Below are 27,273 nucleotides of genomic sequence, written 5' to 3' on the forward strand. Positions count from 1 at the left end.
GTGCGGGAAAGAGCGACGGGAACGAGCCTCAGCGCTGCCGCCGAACGCTGGAAGAAGGACGGGCGGCAGTGACAGGACAAAATACAGCCGAGTGCTCCGTGAGGTGAATCACACCGCCGAGGGGAAACGGAGACGCGGCGGATGCTGAAACGCAGCAGCGCTTCTCGCGGAGCCCCGAGCACGGCGCAAGGTGCCGCTCGTGCCGGAGGGGAACCGCTTCGCCACGCGGCGGCCGCGAGACCCCAAAGCCCACTCACGACTCCCGGAGCCACGCGGGCAGCGCCGAGGCGGCGGCACCCGGACCGCCCGCGGCCGTGCCCCGCTGCTCACCTTGGGTTTGTAGAGCCACTTTCGGAACCTGTTCATCATCCCCGCGGCCGCTGCCCCGCCGCCGCCGCTCGGAGCGCGCCGCCCGCCGGCTGCGGCCACGGGGGCTGCCGGCTGCCCGCCCGCAGAGCGGGCTGCTCGGGGAGCGGGGCGAGCTCTGCCGCTCGCCGGGAAGCTCCGCAAGGCGGAGGGTCTCAGCGCCGCCCGAACGAAGGCTGCGCGCCGCCGCTTCAGCGCACGGACCGGCCGCCGGCACAGACAGCACCGACCGCTCCGCGCCTCAGCGCCCGCCCCCAAAACATTGCGCGGCCGCCCGCCCGACAGCGGCGCCCCCTCGCCGCTGGACGCATGCGCAGGGGCAGGTCCACGCGGTCCCTCAGCACTGCCCACCGGCACCGCAACCAATCGGAAGGCGGCTGGGTGCGGCCTCCAGAGGGATCGCCCGCCTACCTGGCCCCTTATTTGCGTAACACGAGGCGGGGGCGGGGGACTACATCTCCCAGCATGCTTCATGACGCAGCCGGAGGTGCGATGCGGAGCGCGGCGGCGCAGCGGATGCCGGGATTTGTAGTCTTCTCCACAGGACCGATGCTGAGCGTGTCGCGTTCAGGGCGCCGAGCCTCTGCTTGTCACAGCTATCCTTATCTGAGTGCGTAGTGATCGTCCGATTAATTTCTAAGCCCCTCATTAGCGCAAGAACCAAGGAGACAATAATTGCGTTGCTCAGCAACGGCGACAAACAATCGCCGCCATCTTTTCTCCTGCCCGAGTAGTTCTTCGCCAATGCCGGCGCCGCTGAGCCGCACGAAGGAGAGCGGGCGAAGAACTCCAGCTCCCGTCAGCCCCCGCACCCCTCAGCAACCGCGGCGCTGCGGCGGCGGGTGGAAAAGGGGTGAAGTGGTGAATGTAAGGTGAGGCTGGGCTCGCTTTCGCTATGGTGATTTCGGTCAAGCAGCAGTCTCGGTCTTTGTAGGCGAGAGCGAATATAAAGCCTGAAGGAATCTCTCAGATCAGTCTGTGGTCAGGCTTAGTGTACGCAGTTGCTTTCCAAGTATCCGCAGGCTCTGCTGTAAAGTATGGCCCCTTTGGCTTCCTCCTTTAACAGGAGTTCTGTATCAGGTAATGGAAGACAATGTTTTCTTCAGGTCTAATTTCTATCATACACCAAAGTTAGCATTTTCTCCTAAGTGTATGGATGCACTCCTAACTCAATGCGTTTAGTTTCGGGTTTCATGTATATATGCTTTAAAACAGGATGATAATCACAGCAGTTTGTTTAAATACGTTCACAAGGGAAGAGCCCCTCTATGTCCAGAACACTCGAGCTGTTAGTTTCATATTCCTTTTTTTTTTTTTTTTTTTTTTTTTTTGTCTTTGTAATGACTGTTTTTTTGGGAGAGAGGGAAAGGGAGGAATATCAGCATGTACAGAGGATGAGAGCTCAAACTGATTTTCTTCTATGCTAGGAGAAAAAGTATTTGTCATGAGAGAGCTGTTGGAGCCTGAATTATGATTCAGTCTGAATGAGTGCAGAGGTATTTCTCTCCCCCTTATCCAGAATTCCTTGTGAGTGTAAGAACCTTGGCAGGTACAGAGAGTCGTGTAATGTTCTGCAGAGGAAGGGAGAAACGACGATTGCCCCTACGACACAGACACTGTAACACCTCTTCTGTACTTGTCATCGTTTGTCCTGATCCAATCTTGTCTTGTTGGTCATTTATTTAATTTGGACATTTTGTCTTCATCACACAAGGTAACCAAATGCCTATATTGCATATAATCACAGACAAACACTTTCTTTTCAGCAGTATTTTAGTAATTAAAATACTGCTTAGGCAATTATGAGTGAGTTTAATAGTGCTGAAAGGAGAGTATAAGAACACAGTATCAGGAAATGTTACAACATCCTTTTACAACAAGAAATGAATTATCTTTACCACAGTGACAGTGAATCATCTTGATGAAGCTTTCTTTCCCAACAGCAGCATATAAATATATAAAACGCAAGAACAATTTTCAAAAACATATTTTTCCACCACGCATAATTACTTCTATGTTCTTTTTTTTTTCTGATTGCTAAGCCAGATTAATGACTTTCAGACCAGATCATTGTTATCATTGGTCTTTAACACAGCAGCACACACATGTATATAAACTAATGAATTATAGCTCTTGTCACTCAAACATTAAAATCCAGGTAGCCAGCTCTGTGAACTCTCACACCTAGGAGTAAAACATCATTTGAGAGAGATACATTCCTTTCACTTCTGAAACAAAACATCAAGCATAAAAAGTAACAAACTGCTGCGCCTTCAGAGACCTTGGCAGTGGCTGAAGCTACCTATGTGTTGTTGTTACTGCCCAGCCTGCTGACTGCCTTACGTTTAGCATGTCTCTATTCCCATTCCTTTTTTTTTTTTTTTTTCTTTTTGAAAAATAGGTTGTTAACAATTTGTAACAGAATTTAAGATTAAAAATTCTGTTTTCATTTACATCTCACTGGGAAGATCAGTGTATTGAGCAGGACCAGTATAGCCCACATTCAAAAAATTAATGCTTTTCTCAAGATTATATTTAATTACATTGTATCAAGTAACCTGATGCCGAAACCATTTTAAGTATCAACCTAGTGATCTCTTGAGATATTTGCAGAATAAGAAATCTCTTGTATTTTATTGACGTTTCTTCAGTTTTCTCGTTTCTCCTGCTAGCGATTCTGAATAACTGTGATTTTGAAAGCTTGACCTAAATGTTCTCTTGTACATTACTGCAGTGCATTTTCTCTATGAGCCTATCAACATACATTATGCTACAACTGAAGAGGGCATGAAAAATTAATGATTTACTATATTTATAGGATTCTCCATGGTGAAGATGGTCAGCCATGGAAAACATATCACAATAATAATCCAACAGCTTAACAAATTTAACCCAGAAAATCAGAGCATGGAGGATTTCTGGAATGAATCAGCTAAGATGTTGCAGGTACATTAAGTTTCATCTCATTTTACATCGTTTACAACATTTTGGTAAATTATTTTAAATATGAAGTTATCAATTTTCTAACATACTGTTGTAGCTTTCCTAGATTCTTTTTACAGTACCAATGTTTTTCATTCATGATTTTAAGACCAAATTTCTTGTTATCTGGTTATCACCAGAAAAGAGAAAAGTGAAAAAAACAGAAGTGCTTGGGTAGCAACAAAAGGTGGGGGAAGCAACCACGTCCTAAAATGAATCTGACAGTCACAGGGAAAGTTTCTCTTCCACTTCTAAACTGTTTTATCATTGCCTTTCTCCTTTTCTCCTTCCAAATGAAAGTTCCCATCAGCACCACATATTTATATATACAAAAGCAGTTCAGAAGCTGGTTCACAGGATCAAGTATTCTTGCTTTGAGGACACAAGTGATTGTCCCAACAGTGAGATAGAAGGCAACTGGCGGTAAACTGAGTACCCGATTCTAACGTAATACTGCAAGTAACCAGACCAAGGTCTGCCAACCTGTAGCTGCAGTAGTTCCAATCCTTTACTTACCATGCTCTGTCATCTTTTCACATTTCTTTGTCCTTTGTGACACTCTAACTTCAGCTAATGCAGCCAGTGGGTTGAATCAGCTTTAAAAAGTCATGAAGACATTAGTATTATTAGCCTACTGCTGTCTGTACGTGCTGTGTACTAACAAACTATGTTGTCAAATCTCTGATTCTCTACTGCCATGTGGCTCAATTACTCGTTTTCACTTCTGCCAATAAAGTCTAAAGTGCTGCTATTCCATGTAATTAGTTTCTTCTGTGTTCATTCTGCATAAATGACTACAGGGATATAAAACTTGAGAGGTCTGATAGGGAGACTACAGTTAGGGATGTTGAATCCATTTGCATTTCTTGACTATTTGCTTTCTTAAATAGTTTCCGGTGAGGCACCTATTTTCTGCCTCTTGCACTGTACTGGCATAACTCTTTATGCATTCATGTGTTGAATTACATCAGAGAACTGATCCAGTTTCAAAATATTCATTTTTCACTGAGCAAAGACTGGGTAAATTCAGCTGAATTCACTGCTGCCAAAATAAATACTTGTGAAAATTAATATTCAGAGCATCGCTCTTCTCAGCCCAGGAAAGGTGACATAAAGACAAAAGAAGCAGTAACTCCATTAGAAGATCATGAATGTTAGGATTCTTGTTAAACTCTTTCAAATGGAGAAGAAAACAGAGCATAGCTGATGTCATAGATAAGGCAAAAATCTTTCTCTGGGATAGTTTAAAACATTCTATTTCACTTCACTTGCTACATAATATTTTTGCTGGGAATTTATCCACCAAAATAAGATCTGATTTTATACAGAATTCAGCTTCAGGAAATGTTTCACTTCCAAATTGGTGATTATAATTTCTCATGGGAAATTGATTTTACTTCTTTCAAATTCTATGAAAATTTTGTAGTAGGTTTGTGGTCCCCAAAATATTACTTTGTTTTTGTACACATGATCTCCAGGCTTGGCCACTTTCCAATTAGTTGGTATTAATGACTTCAGCAGAAACTTCTTCTGGTTAGGATCCTGATTCAGGCCATCACTTTAAACCACACTCGATTTGAGCCTTTATGTCTCATGGTAGCAGCATTACAATTTGCAAACCTAACATTGCGAATTACTGCCCAGACAAAAGTCAACAGGGTCAGATTTCAAAAGTACAAATCCTTATGGTGGCAAGACACAGCTCTTCACTCAGTTAAGTGGGTACCCAGTGAATCAGACTTGACTTCTCAACGAGTCACTGTTTTCTATTCTATTAGAGTTTTCTATTTGGTTAAATAGTTTTCCATCTCCTGGGAGAATAATCAGATTCCATCCATTATCAACTGTGTTTCGTTAATATTATGTATCTTTAAATATTGTATTTGTATGTTTCTAATCTTCGTGTCCTTCTAATGTGATACCTGATATATCTTGTCTAGTTCTTTGATAACCTGTTGATAACAGAAAATGCTTGTTAACTTATTGTCCAGCTGTTTGATGTTGTTCCTGGTGAAACCAACATGTTTGAGCTAGAAGCAAACTAGGTTATTTCTTTTACAATAAAAAGGCAGCATGCACAAGTCACTCCAGAATATGTTTTGAGATTCAGCACCTTCCCCAGGCTCTCTGCAAGCCTGTGGGAGCCACTATGGACACCAGTATTGAAAAGTGCCAGGTCCTCAAATTACTTCTGACAGCCACATGCAGATACCTGGAACTGTAAGGAGAAGATAGCAGAGGACATTTTACATACCAAAACCTATTTTCTTCCAGAACGAAGTAAGTTTTGTGGAGCGATGTAGATGCTCATAATAGCTGAAGTTAATCTAGTTCCAACACCTCAGGTGCACAGGAATCATCCAACCCAGCCTTGAGCGCCTCCAGGGATGCGTCAACGGCAGCTTCTCTGGGTGACCTGTTCCAATGCCTCACCACTCTCTGAGTAAAAAATTTCCTCCTAACATCTAATCTAACTCTCCCTTTTTTTAGTTTAAATTCTTGTTGTATCACTGTGCATTTTCCATTCATATGTGAATATGTTCTAAATCTCATAGGTTAGAAAACCCAGTTTTCAAGAGAGAACATCATCTCTCCAAGGCCACTCAGGAAGCAAAAGAGAAAGGCCTGTTCCAGTCTCATTTCCCCCTTGCAGCTCCTATTTCTTGTTTTTATAAACAAGTGGAGTTAGGGAATCTCACTGATTGTTAGCCTTCTGTTTTTAGAGTAAAACAAATGAAATTTGGTTCCTTCTAATTAGAATGCTATGATAAAAATTAGTCTGGAGGAAATTCTGTGTTAATTCCCACATATTTTATTTCTGCATCATGTTAATTTTATGTCGTGAAAAGAATTTATGTTGATTGTTCCCACTATGTTCCCATACGTGATTTTCTTCCAGGAAAGAAATCACACTTTGCCTTGTAATTCAGCTATTTACAATCTTTGCATTTATTGCATAGTATTTTATAATGCTTGGAACACAACAGTGGACTTGTTTTTCACTGGGAATATTTTCAGGAACGTGGGTTCCTTCGTTACATGATGTGTGACTCCTAGTTGCAACAAGCCAGCCTTCACCTTTGATCTCAAAGAGTCTGTTATGGCCTTCAATGCTCATAAAAACAAATAATAAGTGCATATAAATGCTCTTGTTCCAGTGTTATGACCTCACTGATATTAAAACAGAGTTCACATTGAGTTGCCTGGAAAACACATTAACTTAATTATTTAAATCTGTCTTGGTTCTTTAAATTATGGATATTCACATTCAAAACTACATGTTCATTTCTATTATTCTTTGTTTGAATGCAAACACTGCTTCTCTTTGCTCATCTTCCTAAATGCTTTTTAATACTCTTCCCATCATTTGGTGCCCTCCAGATAATATCTTCATTTTTGTTTATTAAAGCCCCTTCTTTTTATTAAGTATCTTCAATTAAATCTATTAAAAATGATCCGCATCCATAGAGATCCTTCATCAAGTATATTTTACATAAGGACATGATTTTATCAGGCTTTCTATAAAAACTGCTTCTGCTCATTTTGAAGGGAAAAAAGTTTTGCATCAAACTGAATCATCACAGGCAGTTTTTCTTCCACCTGACTGCTAGAATCAAGATTTTGCTACGATAACAAGACACACTCTAATACAGAATCTGTCATGCAATATTTGTGCCTTTCTCTGTGTAAATAACTCACCTTATTTTCAGCAGAATTATTTGCTTCAATTAGAATTACAATATCAGACCCACCATATGACCTTTATAAACCTCACCTACTAGAAAGCTGGAGTAGCCACTCCATATCCACTGTTCTACTCCTTTATTCCTCTGATATTGATAGCAAGAGGAACCTGTTTATGAGCTTTCCATTTGCAAGAACATGGTGTAATTTGGCATAACTCTTCATCGTTCTCATTTGTGTTGGTTCAGCTGTATGTCTCACACATGCCCACTCAACTGTGAGTAAAATCTCCAAATGTCAAATGTCACTGGTTTATTTTTTGGTATGAAAATAATTTAATGGAAGATTATTTTGATATATGCAGTGAAAAAAATCTAATCTAGTCAAATCTAGTTTGTATTATCGCTCACTGAAATAGATGCATGTTATGATCTTTCTAAGAAAAGGATGGAATCTAATTTTTCTGCAACATCCTGCTCATGTAACTTAATAAGTACAAGGGAACATAGCCTTAAATGTACCTCTTTGAGATGATCAGCATTGTTACATGAAAATACTAGCTGGTGTCTGCAATATAGACTGTAAATAGTAGAAGCAGTGCATTCTCCTATTTATATCCTAACATCCTAAAGCTTTTTTCCCTATTGCAATGGCTAGAAGCATTTTCACTCACTGCAGGGGTGAAAGAGGACTCAGTTCTGGTAACTGATCCAAACCCCAAGGAAGTCAGTGGGTATATTTTCTTTCATTTTCATGGCATTTTGATTAGACCCCTGGAGAGATTAGCACTGATATCAGAAGTGCTATAAATTAATCAGAGAGCATCTGCAAAACGTGCATATTCTGCCTAGAAGTAGGCAAGATCAGTACATGAAATTGCACAGTCCTCTCAGGAGGTGAAAGCTATTTTATCTTTTCATCAAATATTATCTTCTTCCATAAATGTTTGTTTCACCTTAAATTAAACCCTTATTCTGAGGGGTCTCAAGCAGGGCATGGCTGATGTTCCTTCCCTTCCTTTCCTTCCCTTCAGAAACAAGAACTTTTCTTTCTTTCCTTACCCACCCTTTTCTGACCCCCCCCTAAACAGCTCCTATTGTCATGCTTATTATCATGCACCCACACTGGCAAGGCTTGCTTTTTGCAGATACTTCTCCATTTAATTTATGGTATTTGTAGTACTAACAAATTTTGAACATTGTTTGTGTTCACAAATCCTAAGCTTAAGCTTTCTTACACATTCGCTTTTGTTCTCAAGGCAACTTGACCCATTCCCAGCTACAGTTAAGTGACAAGGAGCAGGGAAAATATGCCCCCAGAAGCAGACTAAGGGCACTGGGAATCTCTCAAAAGGCAGAGATAATGCCAGTCAGCACATATTCCTACGTGAGTCAGTCAATCTCATGCACAGGCAGGATCCTTCTTTTTCAACTTAAACATTTGGGAATCAGGAAAACTGAAATTCAATGTCATGAGGAGAATGTGTTCAGATATTTTTTATGACAGTGACATTGTGAACACATATTACAGTGTTTTACTTACATCCAGTACAGCCATTGCTCAACACTATGAAATATAGGCTTCCAAACATTAAAAAGATAGAACTGTCCAATATACTCTTATAAGCTTACTATGCTTTACACAACAAAACAGATAATAAGCTGTAATATTTGAGATAGAGAGGTTGTTTCTGGAGGCATATTGTTCCAGATTAATTGTTTTAGATGAATTTCAATGATGAGTGCAATAAAAGATGATAGCTGCATGTTACTTCCACCTTTACATTATCTGCCCTTTCTCATGCTGGAGCACTCACGACAGATGTTTGCAAAGCTAACCAACTAGTAGTTGAGGGGAAAGCAATTGAGGAGCAATTGAGAAGGTAAGAACATGGCCTGATGGACAGTAGAAAGACACAAATTTTAGCATTTATGAATTTTTTTCTTGTTGCTTGACTTTGTATTATCTGGGGAAAATCTGTTACTAAATCCATACTACAGTTCCAGATTTGCAAAATATTGCCCAAAAAGGAATCTCTTTAAAAAATGTGATGTGCCAGCCCTCTGAGCTGTTCAGTATGTGTGTTTCTCAGTTACCTCAAAATGATTGTACTTCTTTTTATACACAACTAACATTTTATTTCCAGAAAACAATAATTGTTATTAATTTTGTGTCTCTATAGACTCTTAATGTGGCAGAAGAAAAATTTGTATTGGAAACACTAGCTGGATGCATAGAATATAAATCCTTACTGGATGTAGTAGTCAATGCCTTTTTTGCTCGTGAGGGGAGATACTGCCTGATTTCTGAGCGTAATCTCTACATAGGTAAGCTCTCCTCAAAACAGCAAATATATTTAACACAGACCTTTGAAAAACATTATTTTATCAGTGCAGGTCTTATTATTACATTTGAAGTATTGTGCTCAGTGCAGTGTGAAATACATAGGCTTTTCCAATAGCCTAATGTTGTAATGTCTAAATCCTGAAATTGTTATTTAGTTTGGGCTCTCACAGGTATCAGGTGGATATTTATCTGAGAAAATTCAGTAGAATATACCTAAAGATGAGGTTGATTGTAACATACAGGCTGGAAATAACATCACTGGCTAGAAGTATCTTGAGAGCTCACTGTTTTCCTTTATTGTTTTCTGTGAGATTCAATACCTTTGCCATTCAGAAATGAAATTGAATAACAAAGCTCTGTCTGTTGGGGAGCGCAGCATGTCTCACAGGATAAGAAACCATTGTTTCTATCCATTTATTAGTTCCTTCATCATTAGTCATCACAATACTGTAGATAGACTTATGCCTTGTCTCCATGTGTTAGGTCAGCTGTCTGCCTTACGCTAGTTCCTAAATTAAAATCAGTTATAATGCAAATATATCTGATAGAATGAGCTAGTTAGCTAGAGTAGGTACTATCCCTAGTGTTATTTCAGGCATTGAGAAGTACTTAAAAATCATCTTTTAAATATTTTTATGCTGTGCATTTAATACAGACACACTTAGGTTGAGTTATAAAGTTCCTAAAAGAATTGGAATCATGGATTGAGCTGGCATTGGTTCACTGACTCTTCTGGGGTACTTTGTAATGCCCAGACTGCTTCGTTCCAAATGACTGAAAATATTAAAACATAGCAAACAAGCACATCTACATTTTATGTTTTAAAAGCTGTTTCATTTCTACAGTAATTCTGGTTTCTTCTGTCGAAGTCCCAGGAAAAACTTGAAGTCTGAACCAAGTAACAACCTAAAGGCAATGTCAGGGACAAAATTCACAGAAGATTGAGTTTTTTCTAAATGATAATGCTTCACTGTCTCCATTTCTCCAAAGCTTTGTTTTTCAGTGTCTGGACCACGTAAATTATACCTTTAAGCTCAGTGTTGCTATAATTGGATTGGCAGGACTGGTCCACTCAAAAGCCTCCATTAATCATAGACAAAGGGGAGACCCCAGAAGATTTTTCTTTATCAACAAGTTGGGAGCTTAAGGTCATTGGCTTATATTTTTTTAAGCGGCTTGTGATTCCCTTTGCCAAGCTGCATTGACACTTAAATGATCAAAGCTGCTTATAAAGGCTGTTGCTATGTGTGAGCAGATTTGAATTTAATAAAGCTTGTAGGAGATAAATGTATATTCTACTAAGACTGCTTAAATGTGTTGCTAGGCTAAAACACAAGATTGAAGCCTGACGATACACTGAGTTTGTTGCAGCATTTTGGTCAGAATTTCTTGGTTTGGTGGCAGCTAAAATACTGCAGTGTGAGTGAAGTCTGATTGATGCAAGTGAATATAGTCAAGTAAAAGCTGATACAGAAGCTTGTGAACTTTGCAGGCTCGTTGAAATCTCAAAGAACTGACTCCTCCTTTATCAAACTGCATACGTGCCAGAAGAAAATGAATCAGACTTGGATTTCTCAGAGAATTCCACAATTTTAAAATTTGCCATAATTGTAATTTAGAATAAAAACAAAAATTGTAATATCTATGCAAAATAGTCACTTGCAAATAAAAGGGAAATGAAATACTAGAATTTTTATGTTTAGAATTTTTGTTTTGTACCATAAACTGTGATTTGGGAATAGGTATCCTCTCTAAAAATATTAAAAACAGAATATGTTGAATATGTTGAGAAATCCACTATAAACTTTTTTTAGTTTATTTTTCTTTACTTTAAATTTTACCAGAATGACTTTTCTTATACGTATACGAAAATGTTCAGTACATCACAAGAGAGCTGTTTATAACAATTTAATTCTTTCAGCAACTTTTCAGTCATGCCTCTTAGGAGCCATTTGACTCCTGGTATCCTGCCTTATTGCTAGAATGATACGGAATTTCACTGATGGAATGCGTGTACTTGGTGTATTGGATGATACAACTGCCCAAAGAAATGGGCTGCCCTTATCCCCACTGCCCTCCTGCTCTCACCCCCGTGAGTTAGAACAAACTTTTAGCCACCATTCAGCAAACTGAGAATGAAACTGTTTCAGGTTAAAATCCACAATCTGATTCACCTTGGCTGTGTGCGTGTATTTGCCCCAGAGAAGAAATGCCAGGAAGTAAAAGCAGATAAAGGAAACAAGCATTTAGAGGTTGACAGAGCTGCTTATTTTATAGCAGAGAGGTTGACACAGTGAAATGTCTTCAAAATCATGGCAAGATCTTAGAGGATTCCAAGTTCTGCACTAATAGATCTCCCAGATATTTGCAGGTATCAGGATGATCTCTATCTTGGGTACTTGTTGGATAGCTACTGTTGTTTTACATTTTTAGTGTAATTGGATAAATGTTACAATTTTTGCATTGAATTCTCTATAAATTCTTCAGAAAACTGTAGATCTATGCTAGCTTAGATCTAACTCAAGAAACAGGTAACAGATTTATATGAACCACAGCATAGTCACAATGCAAATAATAAGCATAAGCTGAATATAACTTTTCTTTTACAATTTCTAACTGTCAAGCACTATATTGCCCAGTTAGATAAGCAATATTGATGAGTATTTAAGATTAAAGTCCCAGAGCATGCTGAACAGAGGGTACACCAGACTTTCCTGTTGCATTTTAAATATATTTCTCTTTTGGCAGTTATTTGCTATTTGGCCACTTTTCAACTCGAAGAGCTTGGTCTTCAGCACTTCAGCAGAATTGTGAAATCCCTAGACACTGTAAAAATGCATAAGGTAATAAAAGTACAATTTTTTCTTCACTAATTAGTGTTTTCTTCATTGTAATTGGTTAATGTAATTCAGCAATTAAATAGAAATTATTATTCTGTTATTACAAAAATCTTGAGTTTCTGTACTTAGGCAGCAACTACCTCATATTCAAACAAAGATTGTTAAATTGTATTTTTTATCATCTAAAGCAGTAGAATAATCCCAAGATCTATAGTTCATGTAATTTACAGTTGTCCTTCTAGCTTACTCTTGGTTCTGCTTGCATTCTGTCTTTAACTTCAGGCAATAGAAAAAAATTTTGCCATACACGAAGAATCTGTTCATGCCAGTTTGTATTCTTTTTTTCCCAAGCAACCCACTCCCACTTTGATGATTAATCCTACTGCCCTTCCAATGCTTTTCCCCTTTTCCAGAAAAAGCAGAGTTTCTAGGTTGCAGTTATGAGTTTACATCAAATTACATCAAATTACATCAGATTACATCATTACAAAATATAGACAACTGATCGTTCCATTGCTGCCAAACAGAAAGAAAATTCTGCCCGCTTTTCCTCCCTCCTCATCAGCTTGGGTTTCTCTCCTCTACTTGTTTGCTAGTTTCCATGAAACTTATAAAAATGTAAATATCTTTTGCTTCTCTTTAAAGATGTTTGAAGGCACTGACTATCTTAAAAGCTATGCTTTAATGCCAGGGAGAAGGATAAACTAGCTGGCAATGCTTTCTCATAAGCCCTGCTTTTTTGGGAAAATAAGCTAAAAATTAGATTACTAGTGACATACCTGTGTTAACTGTGACAATGTGGGTGTGCAAAGCACGTGTAAACACAATGTTTGAATAGCAAATAACATAGTCTTCTATATACATGTGAGATTTGGGGAACAGCCAAATTTTAATCATTAGTACTCAAAAGGTGATGTTTCTTTTTTTTCTGAACATTGAATGTTCATGTGGATGGCTGTATCTTTCTCATGAGCACAGTTGCTTTGTATTATGTAGGAAGAAGGAAGGTTAGGTTGTCTGCATAATGCTTTTAGGAACATTCTGGTCACTTTGCTTTCATGTATTTAGCATGGATTGTTTTTATTAATTCCATTCAGAGAACAAAATTCTGTATTTCATTAACTGTTAGAACAAAAACCCAAACAAGTGGCTAGAAGAATTACCTTAATCTGATAGACAGACAAATCACTCTCTCTAAAATGCTCTCCCAGCATCTTCTTTAGTAAACATCTTAGAAACAAACCACTGGATTGGATGCATTTTGAGCTCATTCAGCTAGCAACACAATCTTCCCACTTCATACCAGTTACCTCTTGTTGATTCCATTCACCCAGATGTATACGTTGTCACTACCATGATGTTTTATTTCAGACAGTTTCTCCTTTCTTGTCTGGAATGATTTTTGTCTGGTAGGGAAGTGCTGCACGTGTGATGATCTGCACCTACTACATTTTTTTCTCCTGTAGATGTTTACTTAAGTATTTTATCAGATCCTCATCACCATGGTACCTAGGTTTTCCTTTCTTCCATTAGAAGAAGTCCTTTGTCTGCAAAGTAAAACTAGATTATACTGATGCACCTGCAGTAGAGGATTTAGAAGCAGTGTTTGGTCCCCCAGCAACCGAGACAAAAAACAGCCAGAGGCAGATTAACAGCCTTAGCAACAGCCTGAAGTTGTCAGCAATTTGGGATTCTCCATCAGGATGCTGACTTGTACATATTGCCTGATGACTGTTGTGCCTATGTTCAGTTGAGGTAGAAAATAATTGTTCACACATATTTACTTAGAAAAGATGTATTTCGGATAAAAGATAAATGTTTCTGCATATCACAGGCTGACTGGAATTTTCTTAATCATGCAGATAAACCATATACAAATGAGTAGCTTTCATGAAATGAAAGGCACTATGTTTATGAGATCTACTGGTTTGAGTAGACCTTCTTCTGAGAGCACTGCATGACAGAATCCATTTGAATGAAATTCAGTGTTTCCCTATGACTGGTGCCTTCAAGTATTTTCCAGGCAGAATAATAATACTACCTTGTTCACACACATTCATCTGCTTGAACAGAAAATTATAGGATCACATTCTATACTTTCAAGAATATATACAAGAATTCTTTGTGGTTGTTTACTTACAGAATCATAAGATAAAACCCAGTTTTGTAAACTTAGCAGGATTGTTCTTGAACAACTTAGTTATGCATTGCTAACTCAAGTCTATTTTCATGCTTAATTATTCATACATTTTATTATTTTATTTTTGTGATAAAATTTTAGGGTTTGTACGATAGAGGAAAGACACTGTTGATATAAAATGTTGAAGTAAACATTTATAATTTCATACTTGCCCCGTAGAAAATGCATTCCCTGTAGCATTTAAGAATAGGTTTCATTCTATTCTGTTCTGGTTGTTACCAGTGGCTCTGAAGTCATTGGTAAAGAACTTCTGAGATCAGCAAGTAAAATTACTGAATAAGTACTATATATTATTATTTCTATTGTTATGAGATAGGAATAGTAGGAAAGGGTCAATAGGAGGTAGGACAAGATCGTCCTCCTCAAGGATATAAGGACAGAAGGTCAAACAGTGGCAGAAGGACCTGAGATCATGCTAAGACACTTTTCTGCATACATTTAACTCAGGATTCTCAAAATGGAGTTGTCCAATTCTTGGTAGGAATGCTTACAAGTGGTTCAACTTCAAGTGAAGAATAAGAGGGAAAGAATCAACAGGAAAAGAGGAGTGGACAGGAAGGTCCTTGATTGCCTTTGCCAGTACAACAGATAGCTGTGGCTGTGTGCAGCCAAAGTAATCTCATTCTCAGGTAGTGGCTGATCTGCATAGAGAAAATGAATCTACTGTTTCTTGCAGATATTTCCTTGACTGAATCAATGAATCAAAAGCTTATATCACGAATGTAAATGGCTGTGAATGTGAAGATGCTCTCAAATGAGGAAATGTCCCATTTTTTAATTTTCTTCTTAGAAATAATTCCACTGCGTAAAATACATATAAAGAGAATATTAGCAGGACATGTTCAAATTCCCACAAGAATTAATTCAGCCCATCTGTACAAATGCTTTACTACAGCCAAAGGAAGTTAAAATTGTAAAAATGGGTATAATATCTGGTGTAATTCCACCACTTTCAGAGAAGAAATGAATCTAGCTCATCTTGCTCAGTGAGTAGTTAAACCTTTGGACTATGAACATTCAGGACAGGGAAGTAAGCAGAGTAATGCTGTTATCCAAATGACTGTCTGGTGTATTCACTAAGGAGACAGATACTGATAACAACTGAACAGAAATCTGAGAACTTTAGACTGTATTTTGCTGCTATACAAGGAAAGAACTATTATATTGGGGTTGCCACCCGCTCACGTGTGACCAAAGACAAAACAGAAATGCAAGGTAATTTCCTAGTAATTCAGCTTACAAAACACAGAAGTTTCTATTGCTAAGCAACAAAATCTTCTGTTGTTTTGTGGGTCTGATTCTGCCCAGGTTTGCTGTTTGTAATGTGAAATATAAAAGCCAAGACTGTGAACTTGGGCCCAGGCAGCCTAGGGTCAGAACCAATGTCTGGCAATCCCTGCATAATCACTGGTATTCCCTGCATTGCCTGGTTAACTGTTCCAGGGCAGCAGCCAAGGTCTTTTCCCACGTGATGCATTTTGGGCATATCCTTACAGCAGTTCTCTGTGGACTGTAACTAAAACACAGAAGGCTAAAATATGCATCACAATATCTGTGTCTCATTATACAGTTAACCACTCTCTTTGCCTCACAGGAATCCATCATAGCATCCATCCATCACAGAATTACCCATTTGTCCTAACATGGTGTGAAATGTTAATAATGAGTACATGACTGGAGTTGCAGTGGGAGACCTCAGTGATCATACTCAGCTGTTTAATACAACAATGAGAAATCACAAAATGTATGCTTTTATTAGTTTCATCTGCCTTGGAGAGGTAGCTGCAAGTACTTTGTAGAAGATTATTAAAGCAAACATTTAGAAGACCTGGACAGAAAAGATCAGTCAGGAAGAGCTCAGATAACAATAATTTGGAGGCTTAGTTTCATGGGGCAACATAATAGAAAACTGATTGAAGGCTCTGAGAATGGAGTCGGCTATAAAAGAAGAATACTGGGGACACAGACAGGGAAGAGGAGTTCAAATTAATGAAAGACAATGAAAGAAAACTGGAGGATTTATAAAACACCACCTGTAGTATTTCCACAGCAGCTTCTCTATAAAGACTCTGAATACTCACAAATTTGAAATTAACTTCTCATCTCAGAGTCTGCTTGTTTTTAAGTATAGCTCATGTTCAATACTTCCCTGTATGTATACTTGCTTACAAGGAATATAAAAATACATTTTTTTATAAACTCTGGGTATAGTCGGGGCCTTCCATAAGGTAAGAGAAGTACTTTGGCAATGGACACGATGCTCTGGGTCTATAATCATATCTGCACTGGGATACCTGAATGTAAAATTTGTTGTTGTATCTGCTAGAAGTAGTGCATATGCAGTGCATTGGTACTCTTGGAGACTTGTCCACTGTCTAGACTTTCAGCATTTTCTTTTTACATTGCATAAGCACAAATGATTGTGTTATGTGAAAAATGAAACTGAACACGTGTATTACAGAGAAAGATCCTCCATAAGGAGAACAAATGAGTTTCTAAAACAATAGGATGAAATACTTATCATAAACTTGGCAAACTCCACTGAACCTGGCAACAGACAAAAACAAACAAACAAAAAAAAGCCTTCACAATTCAACATTTAGTTTATAGTCTTGCTTTTAGACATTAAGTGTATTCTTCTAGGTAGTGAAAAATCAGCATCTGCAGTTTGGGGGAAAAACAGCAATTTCTAGACATGAACGGGAATCCAAGGTGTTAACAGTCACTTTATTCAGTTGTCATTCAGTTGCTGATAAGACATTTGACTCTACCAAAAGCCAAATAGATGAAAATAAGACAAAATTTACAGGTTGATTCCTTGGAAATTATCAGAAGTCTACAGATATAAAGTAGACCTTCTGTGCTTCTGTAACTTCTGCAGCAAACAGCTACAGCCAAACCTATACTGTTTATAGCTGAGTAATTCATGAGGTTCTAACCCATCTTGAGCTGGGCACCACCTGTGAATTAAGAAGCTGCCTGTTAGTCCTCTGGAACAGAAACTCTATACAAAAACCTGTATGGATCTGTAGCAACCAAACCAAATAAGAAAGGACTGAAACCAAGTCTGAAATAATAAGACCTGCAGTCTCCACTGGATGCTATTCAAGTGACTGCACGCAGTTTTCCAGTATGTCCCACAGTGTCTGTATTATTTAGGGCTTTTTTGCTGTCACTGGGATTATTTTGGTGTGATACTCAGCTTCCTTCCACTTCCAGATGTTCTATGATTCTATGATTGCCAGGCATTTTTTCATTTCAGTAATGAAAAAGTTCAGGATCAAATTCGAAATTTGTATGTCCATGATACATGCTGGATCTGAGTGCCATTTTCAAGAGGGTTTCAAAAGTCTGTTTGAAGAGCTCAGATTTTAAAGGAACACTTTTAACCTTCTGGTGAGCTCCACTGGAAATCACACGTTCAAATGTTGTTACTTGTCAAACACGTAGAGCTGTATAATTTATATTTATAATATTTGCCAAATTGAATCTTCCTAGTTTAATGGGAATATGCCCATTAATTATATTTCAATAAAAAATGACCACATCGTATAGCAGCTACTGTACATCTCACCAGTTCTCCTTGCAAAGTTCCCAGGGAACAGAAAGGATCCAAAGTAATTCAGGTGCACTGCCAGGCCTAAGATATTTTGGGGCACCAAGGCTCACCCAGCTACAAATAATCAGGAGTTGGCTGCATGTATTTTAGTCTTCAAAACTCTATTGTGTAATGAAACTAAAATCAGTGTTTGGGAGCAGCAATTACTTTATTTTTTAATGAAAACTTGTATTACACAATGTTTGGATCAGCTTAAAGATGCATCAAAACATCTCCATGCTGTAGCCACTAGATTTTTTTAGGCCATTAAAATATTTTAGTATCTATTAATGTTTCATTAAATAGAAGATCATGAGGCTTTCCAAGCAGAACTAAAGACACACAAATATCAAGCAGATATGGTTATAATATAGGGTATAATAAAACCAAGTTCTTCAGCAGTGTTTGTAAACAATCATGCTTGTTTGTTTGAGGGTGTTTTGGTAGTTTTACATACCTCATACCTTTAACAAGCATATTGAAAATAAGTCACTTGTTACTAGTTTCTTAGATTCTTCTTCAATGCCTTGTATTTGAACACATGGATAAAAGATGAATGGAGTCAGCTGTATGATTCACTGTATGTGAAGGAGAACTGGATCGATCCACTGCTGAGGTAAGCTGTCAGTACTTAAGGAACCTGTGCTCACCTCAAGAGTTTAAATGCAATACAGAAACCTTCTGATGAAAATTCAATTTGCTTTTAAGGTATTTTTCCCAATTAAGTCACTGAGAACCTTTCTTGTCTTCATGAGACCATAGTAATCCCTTTTAGTTGCCCAGAGGCAAGGTTCTCTCATGGAGAAGTCCCTCCACAGCTGTTCTGAATTAGTGTCTTATTGCCCATGAATAGATCAAACATCGCACTAGCAGGTTCATGTTCTCTCAGGGAGTGAGTCCAGTCTCATAAGTCACTTCAACATCTGTATGACATTAAGAACATGAAAAAGAGCTTGGCTTTGTGCTCAGATTTGTTTAAGCAGGCGGTTGTAAAACCCCTTCTGAGCAAACCAGATACGTGTGTAAACAAGTATTTTTAAATTATTATTCATGTATACAGTTGCAGCATCACTTAATGGTTTAAATGCTTGATGGGGCCAGATGTGACCACACATTGCTTTGGTGGAGAAAGACCAGCCTGAATACCTTTGCTAAGCTGGAACATTTTCACATGGAAGAAGAGTACCTGTATTTCAGTTACTCAGCAACTTGTGTCACTTTTTAGCTCTTGTTTTCACTCAGGGCAGATAAATTAAAGCTAACTTGGGTACACCTGGGTGGCTGCAGTCACATCTCCTCCTCACTCCAATAGAGATTACCTCAAATAATGGCAAATGCTTTTAGACAGAACTGTTATAAACAGTGCCAGCTGAAAAAGAATTTGTGTCTAGTTCTATAGCATCAGTCACTAGAATTAACCCTGTAATACCTTACAGAATATGTGAAATTAGTAAATGTAATACTACAGATTGGGCTTGAAATACAACTCCACTGCACACTACAATAATTAGAGACATACCTGAAGTTAGAATTTGGCTCAATATATTCTTGTGTAATAATTGTTATTATAAAGTATTCTTACAGCAACAATATAAAGATGCAGAAATACAGAATAGCGGTGTTATCTGTTGCTTGTGTTTCATTAATAGTAGGCTTGTGAGAACTGTCATTTGCACACAGTCCCATTCAGTATGATAAGTACACATTTTGCCTACAAACAAATGTAAGTTGTACAAGAATGTTAAAGACCTGACTTTGTTACTAGAATTGAAACCACTTTCAAGGGTCTGAGGACGCACTGGTCAGTTTAGTTACTTCAGTAGCTTAAATTCATTGAAATATGAGGTTGATATAAAAGCCTTGTTACTTTCAGAAGGTACTCATAAGCCTCATCCCACAGTGACAGCAGTGGCTAAGCTAATACTCACATGAAGAAGTCACAATAAATTTAATGATTTTTACATTTTGGGAAAACTCCATTGCATGTGTAATACAGGTTGAACAAATATAGAGGCTCAATAGCTGATATTAAGCTGTGAACAAAATCAGCCCTGTGATAGCTTGTTTGTATGCCACCTTGAATTCAGTACCTTCCTGTCATTCCTGGGAAGAAGTTTGGATCATTATACAGTCAAAAATCCAAACACAGAGAAATCAAAGTCATCTCAACTGCCCTACAGGCACCAACTTGTTTTGAGGGTTCATTTGCTAATTCCACCAAATTCCTTACATCATTCTATTTGTTGTTTTTTTTTTAATTTGACCTGCATGTGCTGTGAGATTATCTGTGCATACTCTGTCAAATGGTGACAATGGTAATACTGAGACCTCTGTCTGTCCATATTCTCTTCATCTATGTTTCCTCTGCTTCTGAAAGCCGACCTGCTGTTTCATAGCCATCTTGTTGCAAAATAAGCTGGCAACACAGTTGCTTATTCAGAAGAAACTTTGGCTATTTTATTTCAGGACAAGCATCTACCAAGAGGTGGAATAGTACAATCCAACTAAATCATAAGTAGAAATTAATGGGTTTATAGGAAGAAAACAGTGGTGTAAAGTGTTACAGAATTCACACAAGTGTTGACTGCAAGTACTGTATTGTAGGTACAATAGAAAAAAAATGAAACAGAATTTAAAAATCTTTTTTTTCTTTTTTTTTGAAGATGGCAGCCTAAAGTACAGCAACTGATAGAACAACTTGCAGATAAGTTAAGCGGTCGTACTACTGACGTCAAAATATCAACGGTCACTCAGCCAAAGGAATTTAATTTGACTGTTCCCAAGCCACGTGCCATTCCTGTACCTCTGCCAATACAAGTGCTGGAAAAAAGTCCCCCTGTGAGTTTTTTTATGCTTTGTGAGACACTGTGGTTTGTGTGTTCTTGTGCACAAAATCATGGTAAGCAATTTAATGGCCTCTTTCAAAACAATTGTAGAAAATCTAGAACCTTTGACAGACAAACAAGAATTCATTTCAATTTCAGTGTTACTGAAGGTCAGATTCCTGTAAAAATAACTAATGCTTTTCATTTCAGTGAATCTTGCGTAAGCAAACTGTAGACCAAATAAAGGAAAGGGGAATGGTTGTTTTCTACAGTTGTTTTGCATCTTTTGGAGGTAGAACTACACAGTGGATACACATTGATGAAAGTACAATATAAAAATTTGTGGTAGTCCTTGGATTTGTAAAATGCTTGCTTCGGATAATGCAATGAAGCAGGTAAGAAAAAATATTCAAATGAAAAAAGAATTATAAACTAGCAGGATATTTTAGATGAACTTGTTAAAACAAATAGCAAAGCAATTTCAGTGGAGATGAGATGGACTCCAGTTTTTCAACTGGGGTGGAATTTTATTTCTCACTATTTGTTTTAATGTTGAATCTCTAAATTTTCTTTTTTCTGTTGAAATTTATTGCTCACGTACAAATGAGAGATGAGTTTGTCTTTGAAATGGTAAGCTTTTATTTTATTTATTTTATGTTCAAGATTCTGGTTCAGTCATAGTCGTACAAATCAGAGACACACAGTTGGTTTTAAGTTACCTCACTGGGGTAAGGCAAACAGGATTTGGGATTAAGTTGCTCTGACTAACTTAATAAAGACTCCAAAATCATCTATATTTAAATGCAGTGGGAAGTAAGCTTGGAAGTCATTGTTTTGAGTATTATCTGCCACCTTGCATTAGCACTTCAGATTTTAAATAATGCATATGTTGAATGCTCTTAGATACCATTTACATCTTAGGAGAGCAGAGCAATTTAATGGTAGTGTGTTACACAGTTAATGGAATTTTACATTGGAACAACTTAATACTGGGCTCTGAAAAACTGCATTTAATAACTACTGAATCGGTATAAGAATGAGTCATGTTGCTGTCATTTTAATGCCTTTATGCTGTGCAGGCCCTCTTAGAATAAATTTGCTTTAATGCAGATTAATTTACTAAGTTCATTTGCATTGTTAGGGTTATACAAAATTTGGATTACATTCTGGCCTAGTCTGCAAATGCAATAGTTTGTGTGAATCCAAAACCATTAGTGCAGTGGTGACATATGACGTGCCCATCTCTTTGCCTATCTCAGCAAATAAAGCTTCACTTTGATTTGTCACATTATTGCCAGCATCACCATTTTAGATCCTGAACATTCAGCAGAGACTGAAAAGGCAGTCCAGATGGCAAGAAAGATGTAGGAAAGTGAGAGCTCTATATTGGTTTGGATGCTGTGTGGTGGAGAGTTGTATATTATTAAGAGGAATGCTAATATATAGAGCAAGCAATATACTTGCCTTCATGATCTTGTTATGTATAAAAACACAAGCTTTTTATAGAATAAGCATTGCTTACAACCAAAAAAATAGAATTCTGGTCAATATCAAAGTTCAGAGTGCTTATTCATCATTCTGTACAATATTTTCCTCTCACACTTCTTCCTGAAGCTTATATTCTCCTGGTGTTTGACATTGCCTCATCTAACATAAGGAATTTTTACTTGGGTGCGTATTTTGGGTGTGATTAAACAAAACTGAAACAGTTTCTTAGGAATGGTTTGGCATTCTCTGGATGTTTGTTTCTCTGCACCTTTAAGGCACTAAATAGCCCATGTTGGGTCTGGAGTTTATCCGGAGCTGCTGGCTCAGGGCCCCATAGAAAAGCCTGTAGTTCTGTTTCTTTCTGCACGGTGTCAGCTCAGTGATATGTCATGCCATTTTGTTCTTCCTTAAAATTCTCATGATGCCTGCTCCTGAAATAAACCTCTGGTAGAAGCATATCCAGAAACCATGGGTGAACCTGACCACTGCTAGATGGGAAAGGCAAGCTTGGTGTGTGTCACTCCCAGCCTCCTTTTTTTATACTAAAGAATTAAGTAGGTACAGTTTGGCCTTTCCAGTCTCTCTACTGCTGGAATTTACAATTTGCCTATAGTGATGTAATCATCCTCTTCTGACAACTGCAAGTTGTTTATTATTAGAAAGGGTAATTGCTCTGTTGTCTATCTGTCTGCCTGATTGGTAATCATAACCATGGTATCTGAGGGCTAAATTACAAGGCTAGGATCATTTCTGAAAAAGCTGATTGAAAAGTCTCCTCCTTAAATTACTTGTAATATGGACAGCATTTTCTGTGGACAGATCTTCAGCTTACACTGGCAGATGATTGCAGTTTTGCAGGTAAAGCACATGATTGGGAAGAGTGAAATAAACTGATACTCACTGCCTGTGCAACTCTTTGCAAATCCTTTGGGCTTTAATTTCTCCATCCATAAAAGCATAATAAAAAATTGTAGATATTGCTGGGAAATACTTTCAGTTCCACTTCACTTAAAAAGCTCACAAAGATATTGAGTAGTCTCACCCATGCATTTAATTGCTGGCCTTTTCTATCTGTGCATTTGTTTTGCCTGTAGATAATGATGTCAGGTAGCAAAGGCGATGGAAAGTACATCAGTGCCATGAGTTTTTCAGAGCGTAGCTCTTTATATAGTCCAGTAAAACCAGATGGGATGCCCCCATTGCCATTACAGATTTTTCCCATTAATTCTTGAATTAATTTTGAAACCTCTATTGGAGGTAGAACATTTTTAGCAAGATAAATATTTAAGCAGATGTCCTGTAAGCTGGTAGACTGTCTCACCCACACAGGAAGGAGACATCCAGTCTTTTTACAGATTCTGCTTAAGCAAATACTGAAATCCCTGAGAAGCTTCAGCTGTAATGAAAGCCATGCAGCTCCTGTTCCCCGCTTCTGCCTAATCTTCTGCTCAGCCATAGTACATCCAGACTGTATGTTTTTCATTTCATCTGTAGCATTTCCTGAATTCCTGTGAATTCTTGCCCAAATTTCTGACTAAGACTGAGTCTTCTACCTCCAAACATTTAAGCTACATCTCCAATTATATCGTTTTACAAAAGTACATCTGGGCAGGCTCAGTAGACCAAAGCAAAGGCTTGTTTTGCCCAGTGTGTTTTCTCCAGCAGTGACCAAACATAGATGTGTAGGAGGAGCACACAGAAGAGACAAGCTTAATTGCTGCTTTCTCCAACAACCTTCTCAGATTCCAAACATTTCAGCTCAAAGAGTTCCAGCAGTTCCTGGACATTTAATAACCTGTGAAATATGTATCTTCCCTCAACTTTGGCCATACCCTGTGCCAAAGTGCCTCACCTTTTGACTTTTAACTGCTAAAAAGCTCAAGTTTATAAGATGTCAAACAGAACTTTTTCATTTCTAGCATCTGCTTTTCCCCCTTCATAGGGCCTATGGTGTTCTTTTTTTTTTTTTTTTTTTTTAGCCTTTCCTATACTTGTTTCATGTTTTTCTTTCTTTCTGGTCCGTTGTCCAAGTCTTGTCTTATACTGGACATGTCTGAAAAGCTTGGGTGGTCCCAGCTAATTGGAATCTGTCCACAGCTTCTGTGTTGGCACTAATAGAAAATAAACAATATTTTAAAAATAACTGCAGCTGATTTATAGTGGAGATGAACGCAGTGTTTTCATTGCAAGGCTATATGACTTTGAATGTTTTACATTCCATATTGTGGATATTATTGCCTTTCTTTTAGGTCCCTCCAAGCACCTACAAGCCTCCAAGGGAAAAAAAGCAACTGGAGAAAATGAAAACAAAAAATCGCCAGAAAGCAGAAGTAAGTATATTATGTACCTGTTATGTTCTTTTCTTTCTTCTAATCATTTGTTCTGCAATTTGTACCAGTTTTCACAAGTCATCGATCTCTATCTGAAACATTTTTTCTTTTGCAGCTAATAACTTCTGGCTCTTTCCCCAGAGTCATGAAGTTTGTATTCTCTAATCTGTTCTATCACCCTTTGTTCATTTTCATTTTAATATTAATTGTCTGGATGTAGGTCCACCTTTTATTCACAAATAGGAATTACATGATAGATTATGCAAATAACTAGGAAAGGCAGTAGAAACTCAATTACTTCCTTTTCTTCACAAGCTAAAAATTGTTTCTTTTACTTCTACAGTACATGTAGGTATTTAACACATTCACTTAATAATCAAGACTTGAAATATGAAATATGTTCAGACTTGAAATATGTTCAATACTTTCATTTGCCTTCTGTAGTAACTGATAAATAACCATGTAATTACTCAGAATTTTAAAATATCAGTAGAATCTAACTTCTTTTTCACACAGACTTCATTCTCTTTCCTTCAGTGGACTGAGAGAGTGGGAAGTCATCACAATTTGTAAAGAAGCAGAGTACATGGTCTGTGTGTTAAAAGAGCAGGAGAAGGGAGTGTCTGATAAGGGCCCTCATAGAAAGAGACATCCAGATATTTGAATTGGTACATGATCTGTGTCTTAAGAGAGCAAGAGAAGGGAGGGTCTGTTTAAGTGCCTTCACAGAAAGAAACAGTTCTAGCTATTTGAATTGATCCAATCTTTGTTATGAAGCCTGTTCGTCAGGTTAGCTCCTATTATGGTTAAAGCAGATTACTGTCTTCTTCTCTTTGGAAGGGAATTAATTAAATGTCAGTTCCCACTTCTTTCTTTCTGCCCACACTGCAATCACCATATCCGATCCAATCACAGGATAAGTTGGATAAAATGTGTGCTATTTGACTTGTTTTTATCTGAACTCTCCCACCTCCATTCTCCTTACTCTAACTTTTAGTAGCTAGTACTCATACAGAAGCATTTATCACTGTTCTGGGCTCTCCTGATGCCCTTGTGAAAGGGGCATTGGATTTTGTTCCTAAACTACAGTAAAAGCTACAATGTGATAAATTCTAGGGGGATACATTTTGCGTTCCTTTTGCTGACCAACCACATTACCAATGGTTGGTATTTTATTATCAAACAGTACTGCATTATTTTTTATCCTCTGATTATTTCCCCACTGTGGAGAAAGCACACATCTACTTGTCTATGTGCTTATTTGTACGTATGAACTTCCTGGAAAATCTGTGGAGGAAAATCAAGATATCACAGTGCCTATATTGTCAAAACTCTATGACAACTATAAAATCACTTAAATACCAGCCACATTCTTCGGTGAAGTAAATGCATGAATACAAGGAACAAATGAAAACTACCACAGAAATTATAGCTGCAATAACAGCAGTTTTTGTTGCCTCTGGAACATTATAAAAGGAATCCAAAGCATTCACAAAGGTCACTTCCCTAGACTCTTTGCTAAACAAGCTGAAATGTTGGGTCCTAAAAGAAAATGCCAGTTGTTTTGTAGCATTTTTGTAATAGCTACAGCTGTAAGTACAAAGTCTGACCAGCTGTGAAAAATGGGGTGGGAGCACTAGCAACCATATGCTAGATGATTATAAAAGTGCTGATACTATGGACAGCTGACCACAAGAAAGACACTGGAAAATCCAGAGTGATTTGATCAGAAATTACAATGAAAAGAAATATCTAAAAGCAGGAAATGTGAATGCTTGTTCTTCCCCTCCCCCCCACCATTTGAAATGACAGCTGGAATTACTGTTATGGATATTGGAGCAGTCATTGATGCTCAGATCTTCTGATCACTGCCTTCTTATTTAACAGAGAAACAAAGCCATTTTTCATTGGCTACGTGGAAACAGTTAGAATCTGTGAAACTGATATGCTGTAGATGACTATGAGGATTTTAAGTAAAAGTTTAAATGAGCAACATCTTTCACATGGGAAGACCAAGCATGAGGTCTGATGCCCTGTGCAAAAGTTAGAACCCATTAAACATATGTAGACAACATATGTAGAAACTAGAAATGTTTCATGAGGAATGACAATTCAGATAAATAGTAAGTCCAGGTTTAGAATCACCAAGATTGCAACAGACCTCCAAGATCATCTCATCCAATAGTCCACCTACCACCAGTATTTCCGCACTAAATCATATCTCTTAGTACCACATCTAAACATTTCTTGAACACCTTCAGGGACAGTGACCCAATCGCTTCCCTGAGCAGCCTGTTCCAGTGCCTGACCAGTCTATCAGAGAATATCAGAGAATATCCAACCTGAACATCCCCTGGTGCAACTAGAGGGCATTCCTCTGGTCCTACCACTAGCTACGTGGGAGAAGGGGCCAACCCCTTCCTCACCATAACCCCCGTTCATTGGAATGAAATTAGTATATTGTCTGTGCTGCAGGGTTTTTTTCAGACAGAAAATTAATAGAGACTATGAATGTACCATACTCCTAAGATGATTGTTTTTATCCTAGGATCTGCTTCTGAAAGCAAACACTAACCAGTTCAGGTGTGCGGCCATGAAACCTGAAAAAGCAGAG

General features: G+C 38.2%; 2 protein-coding genes across 9 annotated transcripts in view; one reads left to right on the plus strand and one right to left on the minus strand.

The window, feature by feature from the left end:
• Window positions 1–402, minus strand: part of ZFYVE28 (zinc finger FYVE-type containing 28) — a 145,796-nt gene extending 145,394 nt beyond the window's left edge. For all 4 annotated transcript variants that reach the window (XM_042811954.1, XM_042811952.1, XM_042811953.1 and 1 more), the window contains exon 1: window positions 331–402. In XM_042811954.1, coding sequence (XP_042667888.1) covers window positions 331–369 — 39 coding nt within the window. In that variant the 5' untranslated portion in view covers window positions 370–402. The remainder of the gene's footprint in view (window positions 1–330) is intronic.
• A 655-nt stretch (window positions 403–1,057) lies between these two features.
• The window catches only part of CFAP99 (cilia and flagella associated protein 99), a 49,973-nt gene continuing 23,757 nt past the window's right edge, over window positions 1,058–27,273 (plus strand). Inside the window, exons 1-8 of one of the 5 annotated variants that reach the window (XM_042812070.1) lie at window positions 1,058–1,238; window positions 3,185–3,312; window positions 9,215–9,359; window positions 12,127–12,221; window positions 18,520–18,632; window positions 20,680–20,854; window positions 24,579–24,659; window positions 27,208–27,273. In XM_042812070.1, coding sequence (XP_042668004.1) covers window positions 3,193–3,312; window positions 9,215–9,359; window positions 12,127–12,221; window positions 18,520–18,632; window positions 20,680–20,854; window positions 24,579–24,659; window positions 27,208–27,273 — 795 coding nt within the window. In that variant the 5' untranslated portion in view covers window positions 1,058–1,238; window positions 3,185–3,192. Of the gene's footprint in view, window positions 1,239–1,374; window positions 1,447–1,922; window positions 2,081–3,184; window positions 3,313–9,214; window positions 9,360–12,126; window positions 12,222–18,519; window positions 18,633–20,679; window positions 20,855–24,578; window positions 24,660–27,207 lie in introns of those variants that run through there. The other 4 variants (XM_042812072.1, XM_042812069.1, XM_042812071.1 and 1 more) reach the window with 4 other exon arrangements.

Source organism: Centrocercus urophasianus, unplaced genomic scaffold (assembly GCF_019232065.1).
Source record: "Centrocercus urophasianus isolate 14NV4802_14NV808 unplaced genomic scaffold, USGS_Curo_1.0 seq_13, whole genome shotgun sequence".
NCBI classification, from domain to species: Eukaryota; Metazoa; Chordata; class Aves; order Galliformes; family Phasianidae; genus Centrocercus; species Centrocercus urophasianus.